The sequence below is a fragment of the Tupaia chinensis genome, unplaced genomic scaffold, assembly GCF_000334495.1.
Source record: "Tupaia chinensis unplaced genomic scaffold, TupChi_1.0 Scaffold144346_1, whole genome shotgun sequence".
In the NCBI taxonomy this organism is placed as follows: Eukaryota; Metazoa; Chordata; class Mammalia; order Scandentia; family Tupaiidae; genus Tupaia; species Tupaia belangeri.
Genome location: NW_006204205.1, coordinates 222,722 through 247,453, shown reverse-complemented (window position 1 = coordinate 247,453; position 24,732 = coordinate 222,722). Strand labels below are relative to the sequence as shown.

The following is a 24,732-nucleotide window of genomic DNA, read 5'->3' as shown; positions in this document are numbered from 1 at the left end:
TTCAAGTCCTGGCCTGGGCTGCTTGAAATACACACTGGGAGCACATGTGGGCAGTACTGCCCAAAATGATGTGTGAATGGAAAAATGGAGAGGGGATTCAGACATGACCACATCTCAGTAGAAGGTGCTTTATTTCTCTCTCTCTCTTTCTCTCTCTCTCCCTCCCTTCCCCTGGTGAGCACGTGTACCCTCTGGCAAATTTAAATAAACAAACAAACAAACACTTCTGGTTTATGATTGGCTAGTCATTCAGTTGGAATGACTTCAGTTGTTGTTTTTCAGTGTTGTTTCAGTTTAAATTCCCCTGATGTGTCTTCAAGGTAGATGACTTCGGTGTTAATAATCAAATACTTCCCGGTCTTGGGTAAAGCCTTCCTCCTTGCCTCTTGTAATGAGCTTTGCAACAAAACAAAACAAAACAAAACAAACAAAAAAAACACAACGTCCCCGAAGCCGTTTCCAGTATCAGACCTAAGGGTGAACAATTACAGGCGCCAGCTTTCGCTTTTGCTTCCAAGGCGCTGAGGACCAGCTTGGAGGCTGACCCGGGAGACAATGAGAGACAGAAGAAGGTGCTAAGGGAATTCCACTTGGCGGCCCTCCCCTCTTTGGGCCTGGGGTGTGCCAAGCGCAGTGAACCCTCCTCCTCCTGCCTGAGTGCTGAGCCTTTAAAGTCCACTAGGGGCGGGATGTTAGCGGACCACGGGCACTTGGAGAGGTGAGCGCGACAGCGTGAGACTTGGGACTGGGTTTGGAGTAGAACCTGCAGTGTACTCCGAGACTCCGACTGTCTTCCTCCAGCACGCTCGGGCCATGCGGGGAAGACGCTGAGCCGGCACTGTACCGGCTCCGACTCCGGGACCGGACAGCGCGGAGCCGCACGGCACAGACCATGGGCAACTTTCAGCTGGAAGACTTTGTGGCGGGCTGGATCGGAGGTGAGTGTGTTTATGGGGGCGTCTGGACCAGAGAGAGCAAAACAAGTCGAGCTCTGAGCGGGCAGAGTTTGCACGCGGTGCTCCGTGTTAGGAAGCTTTGCGCCCTGCGGCTCCCACCGGCGCCCCAGCGTGCGTGCTGCCTACTGCGGGCAGTGCCCCCAGCCCACAGTCCTCGGGTGGACTTGCGGTTCTTCGCCTGCTACGAGAGCTAAACTCAACAAGCCTCATAGCGTTTCACAGAGATTCACCCCGAGTTTCCGATTTGTCTCATAGTTAGGACCCGCAAAACTGCCTGGTAATCATTAAACAGCCGGGCAAAGCCCGGAGCCAATGGAGCCTCTCCGCGCGCACACACCCTTCGGGGACCGAGTGAGCACCTGAATTTGGGGACGTGGCTGGCAGGAACTTGTCTGTGAGGATGGCGCTTAACTCTTGGCCCTTGGGCATGGGATGGTGGGGAGCCCAGTTGTGTGAACAGGCCCGCCGCAGGGGGCGCTCCCAGTGGAAAGAACACAGCGCTCAGAGCAGGGAACAGAGCACCGGGCCGCAGGTGCCCTCTTCCAGAGGGGAGGAGCCCTTCCTGCTTTCAGCAGCTGTCAAATATCAGCAATCGCCTTCCTTCAAGGGCCCTCCAGGCACACGGGGCTGCTGGTTCTTTGGCCATTACCCTCTCCCGGATCCTCTTCTGCTGGGCTTGGGATGGGTTGCTTGGAGAGAGTTGTACGCATTCCCTTGCATCTCCTTTCTTCCCAGTAGATCTATTCCTCCTTTCTCAGCTGTTGCTGGTGAGTGGGGGATTGAAGGGGGGCATTGGAAGGACTTTGCATATTGTAAAAAATTATCTTGCTTTTGACTCATGTAATAATCAAAAGATAGGATTTATCTTAAAAGGCATATTGACATTTGTAGCTCCTCCCTAAAGAGAAAAATAAAGACAAGAAGAGCAACAGCCAGATCAAGATCCCAGGTCCTCTCCTCCTACCTAACCAGAGGCCATCTCTCCCCCAACATATGAGTGCAAGGCCCCTGCTTGCCACCATCCTGAGCACAGATGGCTCCTTTTACCATGGGCAGTTGGCACAGGTGCCCTCGGGTTGGACTGAGACCCACCACTTCTAACTTTACCAGTCGGAGGGCTGCAGTCTGAGGCCAATGGGCATTCCCAGGCCCCCTGTAACTGAATAATCCTTCAACTCTTCAGAGGGGCAGGCAGAGAGGAGAGATCTTCCCATCGGCTACCTCTTGAATAACCAGACCAACTTCAGGAGGGCAGCAAGTGGCTAGGTTTGAGAAATGCCCTAGAGGTAAGTTGAGTCTGAGCAGCTCAACGCCTTACTAGAAGGAACTCTCCCACCAAGGTGATAACGCATGGACCCTCCAACTCACACAACAATTAGAGGATTGCCCTTCCTTGGTCGATATTATGAAATCTTTGGGGTTTGTTTTTGCTTCCATGACATGATGATGAGTATAGTAACACTGAATACTTTGAAGGTGCCAGGTATTTAAGTGAGATATATAAATTCCAGAACCCTCTGGCTTTTTTTGTTTGTTTATTTCTTTCATAAGCAAGAGAGACGGGGTGGGGGGTGGATACAGAGAGATAAAAGGAGGAGAGAGACACACAGACAGACAGATCCCCAACAGGATCTTAGTACCACAGTCCACTCCCAGCCTCAATCAACCCCAGATCACAGCATGCAGGGAAGTCTCTGGGCTTGAATTGAAAACCTTCCCCTGTGGACCTGACTCATGGAGCATCATGTTTTACTGCAGTGCCACTGCCTGGCCCCACCCCGCGCGTGCGTGTGTGTGTGTGTGCGTGCATGTGTGTATTTGTTTTTTGCCATAGGGTGTGTGCATTCACCAGTGAGAGGGAAAGTAAGAGATCATCCACTGAGGGGGATGGCCATGCTGCAATCCCTTTTCCATTCTCTTCCTGGGATTTTGGGCACACATACATACATGCCTGGCTTGATTTTGAAGCTGCATGGTCTGGGATTCGAACTGTGGTTGGCCATGTGGAAATCCAGCACCTGAATCACATCAGCACCTGTTGGCTCCACTTCTGCTTCTTTCTTTATGTATGTAGGACTAAAGATGTTCTAATAATCTTGCTGTTGTTGTTGTTATTATTATTATTTTCATAATTATTCTCGAGTGTGTTTAGATGAAGTAATAGACTCTTGGGCTTAAATTGACTAGTACACTAAGATTCAGGGATGTCTGAATTTGTCAGCACCTGGTGCTATTTGGTTCATGGAGAGACCCAGAACTAATGAGAATTATCTGCACTTAGAATCTGCCCTGGCGTGGACTCTGGAAAACTTGGCAACCATCCTCTTATTTCCTGGGGTCACCTGGTTTCAAGGACTGTATTCTGTTGTGGCATTCCCACGAACCCTCTGCATAGTCCCCAAATCACTCTAAACTACCTCTCTTGTCCTGGAAATAGGACCAAAAAATGCTTATATCATCGTGTCCCGCCTTATAGATTTTTAAAACAGCTTTGTCAAAGTTTATATTTATTTTACATATAAAATGTACCCATTTCCAATAGAATTCAACAATTTTTAGCAACTTTCCTGAGTGGTGCAAGTCTCACCATAAATTGTTTTTTTATAAGTGAATCCTGCAGTGTGTGGTCTCTGGTGTCTTATCCTGTGTATGTTTATTTAATTTTTTATGACACCACAGGGAGGTAGGGTACTGTTACATCCCATTTACAACGAAGAAATCAAGGCATAGAAAAGCTCACTGATTTGACTAAGGCCATCTGGCCTGGGTGCTGGGATTCCAACCCACACAATGGGCACCAGGTCCTGTCAGCTCACCACCTGTGCTCCTGGATAGCCATTTCATTTTTTAAAGATCTTGCATGAAAAATTTCATCATGACGTTTTCCAATTTGTTTGCAATTTCACTGGTTTCTGAGGTCCCAAGATCTAGAAACCACTGATCTGATAATCCCATTTTTTTTTTCATTAAAGTTTTTGCCAATAGGGCGTGTGCACTCATCAAAGAGAGACAGTGAGAGGGAAAGTGAGAAATCACCAGCCAGGGTGAATGGCCACAACTCAATCCCTACTCCTCCATTCTCCTCCTGGGATTTTGGGCATGCACACACACACACACACACTCCCAGTGTGATTGTCAAGTTGCCAGATCTGGGACTCAAACCTCAGTTGGCCATGTGGAAGTCCAAGGCCTTAACCGCTATGCCACTTGCTGGCCCCAATAACCCCAGTTTTTAAATATCCCTTTCCCAATCAAAGATGGGAGGCCCAGGAGTGAGCTGGGAGATGTTGGCCCATGGCTGGCTGTGAGGCTGCGGCTCCAGTGGAGGGATGCCCACACTCAGCCCGAGAACCGGATCTCCATCCTCCCTCCTCTGAGGGGTTTCTGTAGTGAGGCTGCAGCCTGAAGAATGCTCAGCTTCGCTGCCTGTCATTTCTCTGCTTTTGCCTATTTCAGTTGGGGGACAGGAGATTCTAGACCAAGGGACCAGTTGCTCTGGGATTAGTTGTTTTCTCTGTTTCCTGCAAATATCTAATACTCCAAGACCCCTTACCCCTTTAACTTATCTGGTTAAGTCACTTCTGCTAGCAGACCCATTGACTTCCTCATCAGAGTCCTGGGGAATCTGTCTTTGAAGAACAGCTCCAGTTTCAATGTAGAGTAACCAGCTTCCCTGCAAGGTCCTTTTCATTGAATGGCCCGGAACAGCCTTATTTCTCTCCAAATTGTACAGGTCTATGTGTGTGGAGAGACATTTTTTTTCTGTAAAAAGATCCAGCAAATCCATCACCTTTCCAAAGAAGCTGTCTTTAAAACAATAAAGTAAAATAAAATATCAAAGCAGTAGGGACAGCATCTACCTATTTTCGAGCATCCTGAAATTGTCAGACTCTATTCAGTACTTCTCAGTCATGCCCTCATCTTGTGCTTACGATGGAGCCATGTGGTAGGTGGTATTTTTATCCCCCTCTACCCGTGCTGAAAGTGAGGCGTGGAGAAAAGTCTGTAACCTGCAGATAACGGAAATTGCTCAGTTTTCCCTTCACACACTCTCCCCCCCCACTTTTTTTAGTTGAAATTTGCATACTAAAAATTAGCCTTATTCCCTATCTTTTTTAAAGTTTATTTATTTCTTCCAGAAGAAAGAGAGAGAAAGAGGGAGGGACAGCATCCCTAACAGGGTCTCGATACCCCTATCCACCTTCAGTTTCAGCCAGCCCTGGATCATGGGCCAACCTTTGCCTAGCACATTCAAATCTGTGACCTGCTGATGCTGAGATCAGAGTGGTCTCTGAAATTAAACCAAGAGCATGTTCAGATTGGGATGGCCTCACAGAGCATCACGCCACTCACTGGCTAGGCCCCCAAATTGGACATTTACAAGTGTACAGCTGGTTGGCATTTAGTGCATTCACTATTACTGTGAGATCAATACCTCTATCTAGTTCCAAAATATTTCTCCCATGACCAAAGAAGATCCTGTAACCATTAATCAGTCACCATTTCTCCCTACTCTCAGCCTTGGAAACCACCCATCTGCTTTCTGTCTTATGGATTTACCTATTCTGGGTAGTTCATATATGAGGAATTATACACTATTTTGCCTATTTCTACCTGTCCTCTTTCTTTTAACATAATGTTTTCATTTTCATCCATATTATAGCACGTATTAGTACTTCATTTCTACTTATGGCTAAATAATATTCCATTGTATGGATATACCACATTTTATTTATCCATAAGTAACTGTTTGGACTGTTTCTTCTACCTTTTAGCTGTTGTGAATAGTGCTGCTATGAGCATATGTGTACACGTATTTGTTTGTTTTCAATTTTTGGCTATCTACTTAGCAGTGAAATTGCTGGGCCATATAGTAATTCTGTATTTAATTTTTTGATGAATTGCCAAACTATTTCCCACAGTGTCTGCCTCATTTTACGTTCTTATCGGTGGAGTATGAGAGTTCATACTCTCACTAACACTTACTTTAATGTTTACTATTATTATTATTATGGCTAACCCAATTGATATAAATGGGAATTTCATTGTGATTTTGTGTTGCATTTCCCCAGTGACTAATGATATTGCACATCTGTTCATGTGCTTTTAGGCCATTTGTGTTTTCTTTAGAGAAATGTCTGTTTGGTTTCTTTGCTGATTTTAAAAAGTTGGTTTTGAATTTACTTATTTATTTTTTAAGTTGTAAGAACTTTTATTTGTTGGTTTGCTTGATTTTTGTTTGTTTGTTGTTTGTCTTCTGCTAGAGAGCATGTGCACTTGCCAGAGCAAGAAAGAGAGAGAGGAAGAGAAGACATTTTTCATAGGAAAAAGTCACACTTCAATCCTTTTTTTCCATCTCTCCCTCCTTCTGGGGTTTTGGGCATGAATGCCTATGTGTCCAGCTTATTTTTCAAGCTGCCAGGTCCAGGACTTAAAGTGCACATTCAGCCATTTGGGATCTAGCTGCCTTAACCACCTGCCCACAAAGCTGGCCTAGGAGTTCTTCATATAGTCTTGATACTAGACCTTTATTAAATGCTTGATTAGCAAATACTTTCTCCCATTCTGTAGGTTCCTTTCACTTTCTTAATAGTGTCCTTTAATGCATTAAAGTTTTAAATCTTTATGAAGTCCAATTTATCTATTTTTTTTTCTTTTGTTACTTGTGCTTTTAATGTCATATCTAAGAGAACATTTAAAATTTCAGGTCATGAAGATTTTTTCTTGTGTTTCAGTCTAAAAGTTTTATAATTTGAGCTCTTCCATTTAGGTCTTTGCTCTATCTTAAGTTAATTTTTGTATATTATATGAAGTAGGATTCTTTTCTTTTTTTTTTTTCTTCCTTTTTTTTTTTTTTTGAGAGGTTTTTGCTATAGGGCACGTGTACTCCTAATTTCATTTTTTTCATGTATGTCTCCAATTATCTCTGCACCTTCACCTTTTTTATTAGGGGGAAGACTTCCTGAGGTGAGGCCCAACTTTTACTCTGTTTTCTTGGCCTTCTTTGGTACTGGGCCCGTGCATCTCGTATTGGAGTTCCCCTCCATGTCTGACCATTAAATGAATGAACAAGTGCATGTTCCTGAGCTCTCTGCCTTGTCTCAAGAGCCAGTTGGTACAAACCAGAAGTCTGGGGACTGAGTGATCAGGTATTCTTCTCTGATTCACAGGTGCAGCCAGTGTCATCGTCGGCTATCCTCTGGACACAGTCAAGGTATAATAGCCATGTTTCTGTTCTCTCTTGGGAAGAGACCTGGAGTGGGACTACCTCTGGGCCTATGCCTGCTGTTTTTGAGCCCCTGGAGAACCTCCAGCCCAAGGCAGGCTCTCTGCCACCAGCCCAAGGGGAGGGTGCTGCCAGACTCAGTTTGGAAAGGCTTTACCCCACTTACTTGGCAGTGACTTTGTTTTTGTGAATATCCCATCCCTGCCTACAGGTTGCCATGAGTCAGTTGGGGAAGGGCCAGGGCACTGGAAAGTTCTCCGATTTCCATGGAACCGAGGAATCAGAAAAGATTTCAAGTGTGAAGCAGTGTCTGAACCCAGAATTTAAGTTTGGTTTTCAGGTGACTAGAAAAGATATCCCAAGAAACTGCATGGGCAAAGGCACTGAGGGAACCCAGAAGAACCTGGAGTCTGGCATGTGGGGAAAGATGCTGGGGCAACCACAGATGCCAGGGCTGGAACCATCCTGGTGAGCCCTGGGAGCCCAGCCTCCTCTGTTCTTTCCTGGGTACAGGAATTGTCAAAGGTTGGGGTTCTGGAATCCAGTTGTTAGGGGCTCTGAAGTCCTCACCAGTAAATGCTCTGTGGTCATTTTCACAAGGTATGGGGACTTTAAAAAACATATTCAATGTTGGGTCAACCTCATAGCCTCGTGATTAAGGAAGCCAGATATCGCATGGCTGATCATGCAGTTTGAATCCTAGCCTTAGCAGCTTGAAAAATGTACCAGCTAAACATGTGTGATTGTGCAAACTCTCAACAGGATGGATAAATGGAGAAGGGATTGTGGCATGACCATGCCCCACTGGGAGGTACTTTTCCCCTCTCTCTTTGTCTCTGTTTCTCTCTGGCAAGTGGACAAATCCTCTGGCAATTAAAAAAAAAAAGAAAGAAAGAAAATGTACAATTTTTGAGAGGAAGCGACTTGAAGCCTCAGCTTGGAAAGGCTGAAACCACACAGTCATGGTCATCAGACATGAGCCCTTGCTGTGTATACTGCACAAAGCCGGGCTATCTCATCTCAACGATGCTTCTGACGGCAGAAGCTCTTGCAGGCTGATGGTGCTCAGACTTCGGTGTGTATCAAACTCACCTGGAAAGCCCCAGGTTCCACTTCTCCCAGAGATACTGGGATGAGGAGCCTGGGGATAAGTCTAGAAATCCATGGAAAACAAACAGTTCATCAAGGGATTCTATGGCAAGGCTCCTGAGGGCTGGTCCTACTCTCATGTTTATTGATGGAATAAGGAGTCAAGGCCTTGGGCATACCAGCCCAACATAAGTCACAGCCAGTCTTGGGCCCCCAGAGAGTGTATTGACTCCAAAGAGGGCCCAGACAGCTCTGCTGCCTACCCTCAAGAGTAGGTGAACCAGGAGTGTGGCAATGCCAACTGTCTGAGAGCCTGGAGAGGGCAGTGGAGGGTGGCTGGCAAGACAGGACAGGAAGCCTTGCTGTTGTGTGTTTGTGGAGGGGAGTCAGGGGTCAGCCTGGAGACCCTGAGGGAGGAAGGTTAGGCAGTCATCCAGCCTGCCAGGACTTGACGGCGGTGCCATGAGCTGAGCTAGACTCTGAGGATTCAGCAGTGAGGGACACAGGCAAGGGTTTAGTAGAAGGATAGACAATAACTAAGGGATACAGTAAATGCACAAGGCATTTGTAGGCAGTGGTATGGCCAGCTTTGTTCTTCAGGGTCCAGTTGCCTTAGATTAGTGAGACAGTAACAGAGGCAGTGATGAGGGGCTTCTCTGCATTGGGGGTTGGGACTAGCTTCTGCAGGGGAGTCATCTATGCTGAGACTAAATGATGCAAAAAGTCAGACATTCAGAATTGGGGTCAGAGTGTGTATGGCAGAGAGACGTGCTAGTGCACAGGCCTAAGGGTGGGGACACCCTCTGCGTACATTCTCAAGGAACAAAGGCCAGTGTGTGCATAGTGAAGTGAGCCAGGGCTGTGGTGTGGTGGGAGAAGCCCGGGGAGAGAGGATGGCTGGGTGGACTGAGGGCCTCGCCGTCTGCCTCCTGTCAGTCCCACACACCCAGGCCCTGGCTCTCAGAGTTCACCAAGGGGGGCCCTGCAGTAAGTTCATGTCTGAAGTGGATTGACCAGTGAAGGCTGCATCACTGCTGCCCTGAGGTAGGACCCATGCCAGGCCTTCCCCAGGGCTCTCCAGAGCCAAGCCAGGTCTTGTTCAGAGCACCACTTAGCACAGAGCTGGGCACAGTTTTGGGTGAGCACCCGTCAAATGAATGGCCAGCCCGGATCTCAGCCCAGTATGGAATGCCTGCTGCAGACCTGTCCAGTGCTGGACCCTGGGAGGCTGGAAGGCTCAGATGTGGTCCTCAATGTCCCCATCAGAGTGCAGATTGTTCTTGGCTGTCCCCACCCTTCCAAACTCACCTAACTTGTTTTGAATCAGCTCTATCCAGGGCTCATTTGACAAACCAATCCACAACAGTGTGATCAATCAAGAGTCAACATGCTTGGCCAAAAAGCACAGGCCTTGGAACCCCAAAAGGCTCTGGATCTGAAACCTGTTTTGCCATTTCCTGATTGCCTAGCCTTCTCTTAAACAATGTGCTAATCCCTGGCTTTCAAGTAAACATACAATTTAAAGTGTTATTCCTGATACCCAGTAAGCATTCAAAGTTGGTAGCTGCTTAGTCCAGCCCCATAGCCTAGTGGTTAAGGGAGCCAGATCCCACATGACTAACTACAGTTCAAATCCTGCCCCTGGCAGCTTATAAAACATGCTGGATACATGTTCACACATGCCCAGAATTCTGACAATGTGGAGAAATGGAGGAGAATGGATTGTGGTGTGAGCCTGTGTCAGTGTGGGGTGTTTTCTCCCTCTTCCTCTCCTTCTCTCTTTTATTACTCTCTGACAGAATACACACACCTTCTGGCAATTAAAAATATCAGTAGCTGCTGAAGGTTTTTTTTGTTTTTGTTTTTGTTTTTGTTTTTGTTTTTTTAAATTTGCTACAGAGTGCATGTGCTCACTGGAAAGGGACAGAGAAAGAGAGAGTGAGAAAGCACCCCCACATACACACCACCACCAGGGGAATGGCCACACCATAACCCTTCCTCCACCACTTCTCTCCTTGGGATTTTGGGCACGCACTTGTATGTGTGTTTTTCAAATCATGGATTTGGGACTCAAACCGCACTCTTGGCCATAAGAGATCCAGCTGCCTTAATCACCATGCCACTGGCTGGACCAGTAGCAGCTGTTTTTCTCAACATCTTTGTATGTAAATTAGGTCTCTCTCAGTTACTCTGTCATGTGAAAATCTCTAGCTGGATATTAACTAAATTTGGAGAATGTGTTCAAAATTCTCTGACTTAAAGGGTATATATCAATTTCTTGCTTGGGGGTCTATGGGAACGCCTATGTGATAGGCAGTCACCCTCCCTTGCCTGTCCACAAAGTTGATCCTGTGCCTACTGCAACAAGGACAGGGCTGCTGTTTCTCTAAGGCTAGGGGACTGGATGAAAGGCAGGCAGTAACCAGTCATCAAACTCGGTATGAGAGATTCAGTCATAAGCATTGGGGGTCTGCATTAGTCTTCTGGGGCTATTGTAACACCTTTCAATTGGATGGCTTAAAACAGTGGAAGTTGGGGGACCAGCGGATGGCATAATTGGTTACATTGCTGGACTCCCACATAGTCTACCATAGTTCGAGTCCTAGACCCAGTTGCTTTAAAACTCACACCAGGCGCGTATGTGTGCATGTCCCAAATCCTGAGAGAGTGGAGGAGAAGGGATTGCAGCATGGCCATACTCCCTTGGGGGTGATTTTTCACATTCTGTCTCTCTGTGTCTCTGGTGAGCACACATACCCTATGGCAAAGGAAAAAAAAAAAAAAGAATCAAACAGTAGAAGTGGGTTTTCTCAGCCTTCAGGGAGCTGGAAGTCCAAAATCAAGGTGTTCCCTCCTTCTGGAGGCTCTAAGGAGAGTCCACCCACGCCTCTTCCCAGCTCCTGGCAGCTGCAGCCCGTGCCCGGCATTTCAGCGGCACCCCGTGCCAGGCATTCCTTGACTCGTGGCTGCCTGATTCCGTCTCTGCCTCTGCCTTCACATGGCCTTCCTCTCTGCCTCTTTGTGTCGAATCTCCCTCTCCTTTCCAAAGACACAGTCATTACATTTGGGGTAAGGTGGGGGAGCAGAGCCCCCTTACAGGCAGGCCTGGCCTGCCACCTGAAAAGGCTGGGGCCCTCTTTCTCTCTCTGCTCCACCCCTGAAGCTCTGGAGGGAACCCTTCCTGAAACATAGGATCCAGTTTCTATGCCGCTGAGAACTCCCGTTTACACGGCGTGCCTTCTGTCTAGCCTGGGGTGTGGCCTCGGGCCCCAGTGTCACTCAAACATCCTCCTTCCTTCCTTCTGGCTGACATTTCTCTAGAAGGGCCTGGCATGTCCTCACAACTTGAAGTTGAAACCCAGTGTCACTTCTTTCTCTCCTGTGAGCACTTAGCCTCCCTGAGCCTTGGTTTTCTTCTCTGTAAGAGGGGCAAATCTCACCTCCTTGGCGGGGTTGTCGTGAAGATTAGTCACACCATTATGAAGACTGAGGCACAGAGGGCAGAGAGGGGAGTGAGACAACCCTGCCCTTGTGGACAGGCGTGCTGGTGGCAGAAGGCAGACCAGTGATTCACCAGAGCCCAGCTTTGAGGACCTAAGCTGATAACCAGGGCCCAAAGCTCTTCCTCTGCCCATGGCTGCCTGGGCACAGTGGGGAGCCAGGTGCAGGCCGCTCAGCGCTGTGGAGCTGGGCAGAGACTCCTCACCTGGCTCCGGGTGGCTGTGTACCTAGCAGTGCATGCCTGGTGTGAAACGGCCAGGTTTGCCCATGGGGGCTCAGCTGCCTTTGGACGAGCTAGACAAAGCTGCAATGGGAAGGCCTTAGGGTGTCTGCCTCCCCCTTGTTAACCCCCCAGTGAAGCTTCTTGCCTTGACTCCCGCTGCATCAGGCTGCACCCTGAGTGCCCAGTCAGCCTCAGGCGTGCATGCTGGCCCGGGACGGCTAGGGCATGGCTGCTCTGTCAGGCCAGCGGGCTCAGAAGTGGACCAGGCAGTGGCCTAGCTTTCACACTGAGGCTCCAGACATGCACCCCCTGCCACTGAGTACCCATCCCCATCTCCCTGGTTTTCTTTTTTTTTTTGGAGAGGTTTTTGCTATAGGGCACGTGCGCTCACCAGACAGGCAGAGAGAGACAGAGAGACAGAAAGCGAGAAATCACCCCCCCAAGGGGGTGATGGCCATGCTGCAATCCCTTCTTCTCCATTCTCCTCTTAGGATCTTAGGCATGCACTCACACATGCCCAGCGTGAGTTTTAAGCCACCGAGTCCGGGACTCAAACTGCGGTCGACTACATGGGAGTCCAGCGACATATCCATTATGCTAATTGCTGGTCTCCTCCCTGGTTTTCTTCTCCATGGTCCCAAGGGCTGCAAACAGGAGGGAAAACCATACACTGCAGGAGCATGTAGTGGCTGTACCCTCACATGGAGAGCATAGTGTAGGACCATGTCCTCCATGCAGGGCCAGGTCTTCAGGGTGTGTCACTGAGTGCACAGAGCCCAGGGCTCCTGTGCTTTCTACAGACTCAGGAGAGTGGTAGAGACCTGAGAAAATACTATGTAGGAAGGAAAGTATAGTTGTGGGATGAACTCTCCCTGAATGTTTGCTAAGTGTAACCTTGTGTTAAAGTATACCTCTCCCACACCGTGCTCATTATGTTTAATGTAGGGTATACCCTACTATATGAGACGATACTTAATTTTATCATGCTTGATATGATATGGGGGCAGGCCGGAAAAAATAACAGTCCTACATCTAAGCAAGTCTTTTTCTTTTTTTTTTTTAAGAGTTATTTTTGGTATAGGGCCCATGTGCGTGCCAGAGAGACAGAGAAAGGTTGAGAGACAGAATGTGAGAAATCACCCTCCAGGGGGGATGACTGTGCCATAGTTCCTTTTCCTCCATTCTTATCTCAGAATCTTGGGCAGGCACGTACATGCACACGCACACACACACACACACACACGCACACACACGCACCAGGCATGAGTTTTAAGCCACCAGGTCCGGGATTCGAACCTCAGTTGACTAAATGGGAGTCCAGTGATGTAACCATAATGCCATCTGCTGGTCCCCTAAGTAAGTCTTAAAATGGCCCTGGTTCTATGAAAGCAGGAGAAGTGAGAAGAATAATAACACAGCCTATCAATTCCCCAGGACCAGGATGGAGGCTCCCGGCCTCCTGAATTTGGAGATGGCTCCTGGGTGCCGCTCACTTGTAGACCCGGGTAGAAGTGAGCCTCTGCTTTTCTTAATTACTAAAGTACTGAAGCAGGGCTAGGGAGCCCACCTCCCTCTGCCTTTCCTTTCATAGGTGTTTGCTGAGAACCTATCATGCTGGACATTGCCCAGGCCAGGAGGCCAGCCTACAGGGTAGTCACCTTGGTCAAGAGCATGGGCTGAATTTCTCATTGGTGGTGTTAGGACAGAGGGAGTGGAAATGTCAAGGCTCCCTGCAGCCTCTGCTGCCACACGGAAGGACAGGAGCTGAGGGCGAGATGGAGGAGGAAGTGCAGGCTGGTGTGGGAGCACGATGTAGGAGAGAGACGGGAGAGAGTGTGGTAAGACAACAACCCCCCGATATACTCCCTGGAGCCTGTGAATGTCACCTCATGTGGTAAAAGGAACTTTGCAGATGTCAAGTCAAGGAGGCTGTCCTGGGTTATCGAGGAGGTCCTCAATGCAATCCAAGTATCCCTTAAGTAGAAGGCGAAGGGAGATTTGGACTTCCTCCTGCAGAAGAGGACACAGACCATGTAGTGATGGCAGCAGGCGGAGAGGTGACATGATGCTGGACCATGGCCTAGGGAATGCAGGTGACCTCCAGCAGCTGGAAGAGGCAAGGAAACAATCATCTCCCTGGAGTCTCAGAGGGAGTGCGGCCCAGCACCTCGATTCCAGACCGTGGAAATCCACCTTGGTTTCTGGCCTTTGGAACTAGATAAGAACACATTTGTGTTGTTTTAAGCCACTAAGTTTGTGGGAACGTGTTATGGTGGCAACAGGAAGATAATACACGGAGTCAGCTTTCCCACCTGCCACGTGGGGACTGCATCAGGGCTTCACACGGCCTCGGGAGACTCCATGAGATTCACGCCATAAGATGCCCAGTTCCCCCTGTATGCAGTTGGAGCACACTAAATGCCAGGGGCCTGAGAGACTTGGGTTTTGCTGCTGGCCCCCACACCAGCCTCCCTGGAGGGCTCGGCATGGCTGGTAGACCTTTGTCCGTGGTGTTGAAATTATTACGTGACCCAGGTTTTGCTGTTGGGTTGAGTTCCTCCATGTACTGTTTGCTTGAGTGACTTGACTGCTCAACCTTCTTAGGGACTTGACCCCTCCTGAGGATTCTGTGGATTCACCACCCAGGGACAGCGCTGGTAGACTGGGGCTAGCAGGGGAGAATGTTGGGCCTCCTGCTGGCCTCACATGGGGCAGAGAAGGAGGTCTGCACTCTTTCTCCTCCCCGGCTCATGTCATTATCCTGGCTAGGGAGATCCCACCCCATGACACAATCCCTTCTCCTCCATTCTCCTCTCTGGATCTTGGGCACGCACACACATGTTCCTGGAGTGAGTTTAAGCCCCTGGGCCCAGGACTCGAACCGTGGTCGACTACATGGGAGTCCAGCGATATAGCCATTACACTAACTGCTGGTCCCCAAACCTATATTCTTATATTAGTTGCATACTTAAAATTATTTTTACAACTGTATAAGCAAAGAGTGATGAAAATAACACCTGCTTATTGTGGGGAAGTTGAAAAATGCAGAAAATTTCCAGGAAGAAAAGCTTTGCTCACCTGTGAGATCTGCCTCAGATCCCCCGATCTGGATGCTGTGTTTTCTTTCTGAGTCTCCTCCCCCAGCCCCCAGGGCTGAGCCGGATTGTCTGTGTGAGGAATCAGCTCCTCGCTCACACTGGACTGTGGGCACAGCCATGTCTGTCCTCTGTGTGGCTCACACGGCCCCTCCCACACTGGCACTGAGCAGAGTGCTGAGGGTTTGTCAGAGCCTTACAGGCTGCACAGCTTAAAAGGAGCAGAACCGCCAGGCTGGGTTGGGTGCCCCAGGCACTTTTCTGTGGCTTGTTCAGACTCCCTGCCCTGGTCACCAAAGCCAACCTTGATGAGAGAACACCATGCTTTTGCTATCTACTGTCATTCAGCCAGTACAAAGGGGCATGAAGGACAGGACACGGGTGAGAGGCAGGATCAGACGCTCCCCCAGGCCTCTTGGGTACAGGTTAAGGGTATGGAATTTTCTTTCTTTTTTCAGTTTTTTTTCTTTTTTTTTTTTTGGCTTGGGGCACGTGCACTCACTGGAGAGACAGAGAAAGATGGAGAGACAGAAAGTGAGAAATCATTTCCCAGGGGGATGGCCATGCCACAATCCCTTCTCCTCCATTTTCCTCCCAGGATCTTGGGGTTTGCATGCACAGGTGCCCGCCATGAGTTTCAAGTCACCAGGTCTGGGACTTGAACCAAAGTCGGCCACGTAGGAGTCCAGTGACATAACCCGCTATACCATCTACTGGCCCCAAGGGTATGGAACTTTTTTCCAAGTCTGACGGGAGACTATTGGAGAGCTCCGAACAGAAGAGACACGGTCTCATTGACAGTTGGAAAATCTGTCTGACTACTATGTAGAGTGAGGTGAAGGAGGTGGGAGGGGCCAGGAGGTAGGGGGAGACCAGGCCATCGTCCAGGTGAGGGATGAAGGGGTAGGGCTAGGGTGCTGGTCCTGGGGGCAGGGCTTCCCAGGGACATTTAGGGGGGCAGAGTGGCAGACAGGGATAGGACTGTCTCAGTGTAGCTTTTTGTGCTCCGTAGACAGGGAGCAAACACCCCCTAATAACCAGCACTGTTGCACAGCTACCTGGCCCTTGTTCTCTCAGGCGAAGGGGGCTTGGGTAGCCCTGAGCAGGGTTTGAATGGTCATTAGTAGGAGGGAGTGCTTGCAGGGGAAAGAGCGCCAACTTGGCTAGGACTGGACCCCCGACCTCCTCACTGGTCGCTACACAGAGGGCTTTCCCCTTCCAGGGCGTCTTTTGGGCAGTGGGAATGTGAACCATCTCTGAGTGTCCCCACGCCCTTGTCTCTCCACAGACTCGCCTGCAGGCCGGCGTCGGCTATGGGAACACCCTCAGCTGCATCCGCATGGTGTACAGGCGGGAGAGCGTAAGTGCCCTGGGCAGGTGGGCGGGGCCTGCCCCTCCTAGGGCCTGGGGACCTGGCCACAGCCCCCACCTCTGCACACGTCAGAGAGTCCCCATCACCTCAACTTACCCTTGCCACCTAGTGCACCATTACTGAGGGAAAGCTGGCTTGTGCAGCCTCTCTGTAGAAATCTGAGGAATTCAGAGCCATGGTGTGGAAAATTCCTGCCAAACCAAGGTGACCATCCGTTTTTAAAGTGGGCTGAGTGGCCGGGGCTGACAGGTTCCCCTTTATCCCAGTGCTGTGGGGGCTCATGTCTGGCATTTCTGTGTCTAGACGCCACAGCGCACATGTCCAGCTCTGTGCTTGAGACCCTGTGACCCGAGGTGCTCCTTTTCAAAGGGGAAAACTGAAAAATATTTTGCAGAAGACACAGCAGGCTCCCTCCTTGAGAATTAGTTTGTGCTTTAGGAAGACTTTAAGACCTCTCTTTGGGGAATTTTAAACATTAATAATCTCTAAAATTTTCATTTATTTTATACATTCAATCAGTATACATCACTTAGCTTGTAAAGTGAGTATTAATAAATTTTAAAATTTGAAATGAAACGACTTAGTTTCAAAAACAGGAGTTGGCCTTGTGGTGTTTCCCCGAGCCACCGGAAATGCGGCCGGTGGTGCCCATTGCCTCTGGCGTGGTGAGTGGCCTGGGGCTCCCAGCCTCCTGCGGCAGCTCGAGTGTCCCTGCAGCGCCGGGACATCTCGCTTCAGGCTGTGGTGTTCACTCTTGATTGTGGTTTTGCAAACCTGGCACTTGGTCTTCCAGAGCAGCGTTGGGAGATCCCTCAGTCCCCTGAAAGGCAACTGTTGATGCTCCTTTTTGGCATACATGCCTGCAGTGCCAGCCTGTCAGCATCCTGGCTCCAGGGTTTCGGTGTGGGTACTGCGGGTGGGGTCTCTGAGATGCCGCAGCGCCTGAGTGAGCGAGTCCCAATTACCTGAAAGACCTCGTTATGGAGGAAGAGGCTGGAGCAGGGTGTGTGCATGAGCATGTGTGTGCATTCTATGTGCACATGTGTATGTGAGCATGCATGTGTGAGGTTTCCTGCCTGTCACCCAGTGTGTGGTATACACAGTCAGACTGGTGGGTTATGCACAGCCTGAAGTCTATACAATGGTGTCCTACATTCTCATTGCTGGCCCGTATGTGCTACCATGACTCCTCTGAGGGCCTGTGGAATTTTCCAGTTCTTCTCAGAGCCTCTGGGGCGCTCACTGAGCATGCTGGGGAGAAGGGACCCCGACAGCTCCGCCTCTACTCAGCCTCCGGCTCCGGTGTGCCCAAGCCCCTTCCTGTGTCCTTCCTAGGCTCTCTTCCCTGGCCACTCTACCAGGAGACACCCTTGCTCAGATGTCCCCTCTCCAGGCTGGCCCAGGTGCCCCTTGAGAGCCAGGGGACCCCCCTTTTCCCTCTCACCACAGGCTCAGTATGGTGTTGGGCTCGCCCATCTGTTTGCCCGTCCCCACCCCGTCAGTGCTGTGCCCCAGCCGTGGTAGGACATGACTGATGGTGCCCTCTGTGAGGATGGAGACGGTTTCTTTCATGTCGGCCCAGGGCAAGCGTCTGAGAATGCTTCTGTGTGAGTGGCAAATGAGGGGTGTATTCTGTACTTGGCCAGCCCACTCCCTGCGGTCACAGCCTGACTTCAGGCCAGGATGCCGCCAGGCAGGGAACAGAACATCCTGCAGAAGCACCTCTCTCCTCAGGGCAAGAATGCCGGCCCATGGTGAGCAGCCCTGCCCTCCTGCGCTCACATCCACATCCTCCTCCTCCATCCTGCTCCGTCCGGCATTCACTTCGTATTGGGTCCCTTAAGCCAAGGTCTCCTCCACCAGCCTACGGTCTCCAGGAGGCAGGTTGGCAGGGACCCTGCAGGACAGCAAGGTGGCCCGGGAGCCTGGCTCCTCTTCCAACCACTGGGTTTCCCTGCAGGTGTTCGGCTTCTTCAAGGGCATGTCCTTCCCCCTTGCCAGCATTGCCGTCTACAACTCGGTGGTGTTCGGGGTCTTCAGTAACACGCAGAGGTTCCTCAGTCAGCACCGCTGCAGGGAGCCCGAGGCCAGCCCTCCCCGCACCCTGTCGGACCTGCTCCTGGCCAGCATGGTGGCTGGTGTGGTCTCTGTCGGGCTGGGTGGGCCTGTGGACCTTATCAAGATCCGGTTGCAGATGCAAACACAGCCGTTTCAGGAAGGTAAGAGGCCGGGCGTGGGGAGCTTGCTATGGGGGTCTTGTCACCGTTTTCTGGCTAGCTAGCTCTGGGAGGTGGTTGCTAACCTCATTGTTATTGACAAGACAGCTCTGCCGTCAGGTAATCTCTTATCAAGGACGTCTATAATTACTATTTCATCTTAATAGCAACTACCATTGGCTAAGTATTTAACATGTGCCAAACAGCCACTAAGCTCTCTATGTAGATTCTCTTCATTCATCTTTCCAACCATTCTGCGAGACGAGTGCTGTTCTTATTTCTGCTTTACAAATGAGAAAACAATAGGCTCTCAGAGGTTAAGAAACTCATTCATGGAGAAATAGCTAGTGCCTGACGGAAGACCAGCGATATCATTTTTTAAAGAATTATTTAATTTAATTTCATTCATTATTATTATTTTTTCATTTGATCAGAGGGAGCAAGAGAGAGAGAGTGGGAAAGCAAGCCACCAGGTCCGGGACTCAAACCATGGTTGGCCATGTGGGAGTCCAGTGCCTTAGCCAGTGTGTCATGTTGGCTAAGGCCCCCAACTAGCTATATAATTTGTGACATTCAGTGCAAGATAACATGTGGGCCCCCTATTAAAAAATGATCAAGACTCTTACAATGGTGACCACAAAACAGTGAAGCAATTATGGGGCCAGTGTGAGGATGTGAGGCTCACCCCCATGAAGCTGGCCCAGATGCAGGGGGGCTTATACCCACATTTGTCTTGTTCCAAAGCCCAGAACCCTAGCTTCACCTGGCCACACACCAGAAGGGCAGTAGGTGAGGCCTTGCACCCGGCCACTCCTCTCCTCTCCTGGCCTGCTTCTCAGCCCTTGACCTTCCAGTCAGAGCTTCACTTCTTCGTGCAACGGAAAGCTATTTCTCTCATTCCCCACGTCTCTTCCTGAGAATGGCTTTGATGGAGGAGGTTTGGTCCCCTGGCTTTGGTTCTAGGCTCTTCCATTCATTTCACTGTCTCCTCAGGCAAGATCCTGCTCTTCCGGGCCTCAGTCTCCTTTTCTGGCAAGATCCATGGTCCCTTCCCATCACATCAGACAGCCGAGTGGGGCTGGTGGCCCTCTGCCCATAGAGGCTGGGGTTCTGATGTTTGTCACAGCTGGAGCCTCAGAAACTCATTCGGAAACATCTCAGCTAGTGTTCCCCTACCTCAGCCTGGGAGGTGTCCAGGGCAGAAGACCCTCTGAGCGTGAAACTGATGCTCCCAGCTGGGGTATATGGAGGACCAGCGTCCAGCTGCCCCAGGAATGTCGCGGGTTCCAAGGCCATTCTCAACATGTGGGGAGGTGAGGGAAGGGGATCCCAGCTTCCTCTAGTTGGCATATTGCGTCACATCCTGGTACAGTTCGGTTTAACCAAAGGGTTGCTGCTCTGAGAACTGTCTGAAGTTTGCTGATCTGGTCGTATCCCAGAGGCACAAGCAAAGACATAGAGGAGGGTGTCAGGAGCGGGCTTGGTCCCCAGGGCTCCTGGCTCCCACATTGGCCACGTGTCCTGCCTTGTCCTCAGAAAGGCTCACTTAGTCCTGAGGACAGAGGAAGTCTCTCCATTAAGTCTTAGAACTATTTGAGATCCGGATATTGGAAGAGGCACAGTGATGAGGACAGCCCTACCTCCTTGGCAGTCTGCTGCCTTGTCCCTTGAAGGGGAGGAAATGGGACAGGAATAGAGGCATATGTCTACGTAACAGGGGGACTTCGGCCAGACTGGACACCAATAGGGATGATCCTTAGGAAAGCCCTTTCTTCAGAAAACCAGAGACATTTGGAGGCAGACTAATTGGTGAGTTTCCTTTCAGTATTTGGTCCCATCTTCTGTCCTGCCCTCACCTGGGCCTATCTTATTCTGAAAAGGTGTTAGAACAGTGGCAAACCAGGCCTGAGCCCTTACAGGAGTCCAGGCCAGAAGCCTCTGGAGACTGGAGGGAAGGTGGGAAGCAACCAGGGAGGGGCTGGATCCAACCAAAACTAGCCAGAGGTGCAGGTGCAGGTGCTAGCCAATTTTAGGAGCTGAGCAGCTACAGCGTCAGTGCCCTGTGCACGGCGTACTGCGTGAGGTGTCACCTGCCATGGCATACGAGGAGGGGGTGTGCTGGTCAGTCCTCTCACTCACCCGGTAGGCCAGAGTTAGGCCCTATAGTATGCCAGGCACAGGGCGAGGTGCAGGGCCTCAGTGTGGGACAAATTCTGTCCTGGTCTTCTTCTAGTGCCACATCTGGCAGAGCCAGACAGGAATGGAGTCACTGCAAACTGGTGGATGGGACCCCTGGAATAGGACCTTAGCCCGGCTGGTGCCAGGGAGGGCTTAGACACAAGGGGAGAGGGGATCCTGTCCAGGGCAGTGCTCAAGGTCACTATACCTGAGTTGCCTGGAACACAGGAACCGTGGCTTACCTGGGATGGTGCCCTTCAGATCTGCTTCTCCAGAAGTGCAGACCCTCCTAGGTCCTGTGAGAACTCACGGACCCACATGCCCACACTCCCCTTCGATGGTGGGTGGCACTAACAGGAGACCTGGGAATCCTGGACCCCCATCCTGTGTAGGAATCTGCCCCTGGCCTTGGGTTGACAGCTCATCGGTGGTGCCAGAAGGAAACCAGTTCTCTCAAATAAATCTTTTGAGGCAGTAACAGCAAGCGATGTTGCTTGTACTGTCCTTCCCAGAAGACCAACTTTTGGGGAGCACAGAGAAGCCTCTTAATAAGAGGCCACAGGAGCTTCCTGTAAGCAAAGGTTGCTTGGCCCTGCAAAGCTCTGAGTCACTAGCCACTAGCTGGGCCAGCAGCACAGAGACAAAGATGGCTTGCCTATGAGGAGAGGACACAGCAGCCAGGGTGGGGGGCCCAACTTAGCCAGGCCCCACAGCCTCTGTGAGCTGGGCTAAGTCCGGATGGTCCTCACAGTAGGAGCGCAGTAGCCAGTGTGGCCTGAACCCTTCTCATGTGCCAGGCGCTGTCCTAGGAGCTCTGTGTAGTTGAATCTTCATGGTCTGTAGCCTGAAGTTCTGTAACCTGAGCCCACTCTCCTGGTGGGAGGTGTAACAGATGCAGACCAGGGGGCCTGACACAAAGCCTGTTTCTGCTCTACCATGGGATTTATTTTTTAATTTATTTTTTAGAGTTTTATTTACTTATTTATTTTAAATTTTTGCTGTAGGGCATGTGCACTCACCAGAGAGAAAGAGAGTAAGAAAGAGAGAGAGAGAGAGAGAGCAAATTGCCAAGTCCAGGACTTGAACCACAATCAGCTATTTGGGAATCCAGTTCTTTAACCACTACGCCACCTGCTGGCCCCATGGAACCACATACTTCATCTCTTTTTTTTCTTTCTTTTATTGGAGAGGTTTTTTTCTATAGGGTGCGTGCGCTCACCAGACAGAGAGAGACAGAGAGACAGAAAGTAAGAAATCACCCCCTGGGGGGATGGCCACGCCACAATCCCTTCTCCTCCATTCTCCTCTCGGGATCTTAGGCACGCATACACACGTGCCCGGCATGAGTTTAAGCCACTGGGTCTGGGACTATGTGGGAGTTTAAGCCACTGGCCACGGTCGACTATGTGGGAGTCCAGCGACATAGCCATTACGCTAACTGCTGGTCCCAACATACTTCATCTCTATAGCACCTTATTAGAAAAGCCATAGCCGAAGCACGATATGTCCACTTCAGTGTCTGGGAGGCAGTTGGGAGTAGTGAGGACTGTGGCAAGCTGGACCTTCACTCCAGCTGACTATTGCTATGTGATCTGACATGCTGAAATACTCTGATGTTTTTTTCTTTAAGAGAAGGCAGAAAATTAGATTTTTCTATGAGTTATTTCAGCTAGAAATTGCCAGGTCACTTAATCAAAAACAAAACCAAACAAAGACAGAGCGTTGTACAGCCCAGGTCTGTGTGAACTGGATAGAATGGGGCTAGGGCTTGGCAGCAAGCTGGTGGCCTCTGCTTGTGGTCAGGCCCACCCTGTGCTGGCCATGCTGACCTAGGTATTTCCAGGCAGCCCCAGGAGGAGCTTGTGGGATTGCTCCCGGCTTTTAGTTTCCCCCAGCATTGCCAGTCATCACCCTCCACTTCCAGGGTGAGAGGCAGCTCTCACAAAAAGCTTTATGGCTTTGGGACAAGTGACAGTTGGACTAGAGGCCATCATGAGGTGAGAGCCCGGATCATCTCGTTGAGAACTGAGAAATATAGGCCAGAGAGTTCCTCTGGTTGTCTATTAATGGCGACCCATGGTTGAAAATTTACAAACTGCAGAACATTGAAAGTGCAAGGTGAAAATTCCAACTACTCAGATTTATTGTCAGACTATTAATGCGTTTCCTTGTCCTGTCCTCTGTACACAGATTGAAGTTTCAAAAGGTTGTACCCATGCCATAGACAATTTCATACACTGCCTTTAACTCAACGTTATAACTGTTATTAGGATAGCATTTAAAGGGGCTGGCAGGTGGCATGGGGATTAAAGGTGGCATACTCCCACAAGGCTGACCCCGGTTCAAGTCCCTGGCCCTGCGGCTTGCTTTCTTGCTTTCCTCTCTCTCTCTGGTCAAATTGAAAAAAAAAAAAAGATAATAAATAAAATTGGATAAATAAGTCTTTTTTAAAAGATAAGCATATAAAATTATTTAAAATAAATGAGTATTTTAAACAGATGTACACTATTCCATCAAATGCACACACACACAAATGGAAAGGATCACTGTAGCAAGGTAATAATTCAATTTCAGGGGGCCGGCAGGTGGCGTGGTGGTTAAAGGTGCTGGACTCCCACATGACCAACTTCCATTCAAGTCCCAGATCTGGTGGCTTACTTTCTCACTTTCCCTCTCTCTGTCTCTGATCAAACTGGAAAATAATAATAATAAATAAAGTTAAATAATTTTTTTTTAAAAAGGAATTTAGCTTCTGGAGTTAGATTACCTGTTTCTAATCATACCTCCACCAAAACTGAGCAACTTTGGGCCACTCACTTAACAGCACCAAACCTGTTTACTCATCTGCAAAGCCGGTGTAATGACAAGCCACTCCAGAGCTGGGATGGGAGGGGGCGATGTGTAGCATGTGAATATCTTAGCACAATATCTGGCATGTTAAAAATGTGAAATAAGAGACCAGCAGGTGGCATGATGGTTATATTGCTGGACTCCCATGTAGTCAATCGAGGCTCGGGTCCCCCACCTAGCGACTTAAAACTCAGGCTGGGTTGCATGTGCGTGTGCCTAAGATCCTAAGGTGAGAATGGAGAAGAAGAGATTACAGCATGGCCATCCCCACTGTGGGTGATTTCTTGCTTTCTGTTTCTTGCTTTCTGTCTCTCTGGCAAGCACATGCACCCTATAGCAAAAAATCTCTCTCTAAAAAAAAGAATAAAAAAAGCAAAATAAATGATAGCTGTATTATTAGCAAACGTGTTATTTAATAATCTTCCTGCTAGTGAACATTTAGATTGTTTATAGTTTTTTTCCTTCTTAGAAGAGTGAGTGATCAGCAAATTTGCCCATAAAAGGCTGCCTTCATATAGGCTTGTTTCCTGAATGTGTGGGCTCTTTGATTCATGAATAGGTCAAAGGCTATGGACATTTTTAGGATTCCTGGTACATATTGTGAAATTGTTATCCAAAAGGATTTTACCCAATTACGTGAGCGGATGCTGAAATTCTTTATTATTTGTAATTTCTGGTTTGCATACAATCATTGAACATCTATGTGGAGTATAGGGTGACTTTTTAAGGCACGGATACAGTGTGCAATAATCAACCGAGGTTATGAACATTTATCTTCTACACAGTTGTGGAAATTTAAAGGGAATTTCCATTTGGCACTATCATTTGCATTGACAACAGTTCTCTCGCTTATAAACTCTTCCAACTGAACAGAAGTATTCTCCGGGAGCCTCTGCCACTTGGCAAGCAAGGAGGGGCTGGCTGACCTGGGTTTGGTCGGATGTGCCTTTCACAGTAAGGTGTCTTTGCATGGGCATGAGTCTAACTGGGCACCCCGCTGGGCCTGAGCTAGGAGTCTGAGCTGGG

At 49.4% G+C, this 24,732-nt stretch overlaps 1 protein-coding gene across 4 annotated transcripts in view; it reads left to right on the top strand.

Annotated features, from left to right (window-relative positions):
• Positions 1 to 342: 342 nt before the first annotated feature.
• SLC25A48 (solute carrier family 25 member 48) overlaps positions 343 to 24,732 on the top strand; it is a 50,762-nt gene continuing 26,372 nt past the window's right edge. The window contains exons 1-4 of one of the 4 annotated variants that reach the window (XM_006166836.3): positions 343 to 938; positions 7,127 to 7,170; positions 16,379 to 16,450; positions 18,423 to 18,681. In XM_006166836.3, coding sequence (XP_006166898.1) covers positions 893 to 938; positions 7,127 to 7,170; positions 16,379 to 16,450; positions 18,423 to 18,681 — 421 coding nt within the window. In that variant the 5' untranslated portion in view covers positions 343 to 892. The remainder of the gene's footprint in view (positions 939 to 7,126; positions 7,171 to 16,378; positions 16,451 to 18,422; positions 18,682 to 24,732) is intronic. The other 3 variants (XM_006166833.3, XM_006166835.3, XM_006166837.3) reach the window with 3 other exon arrangements.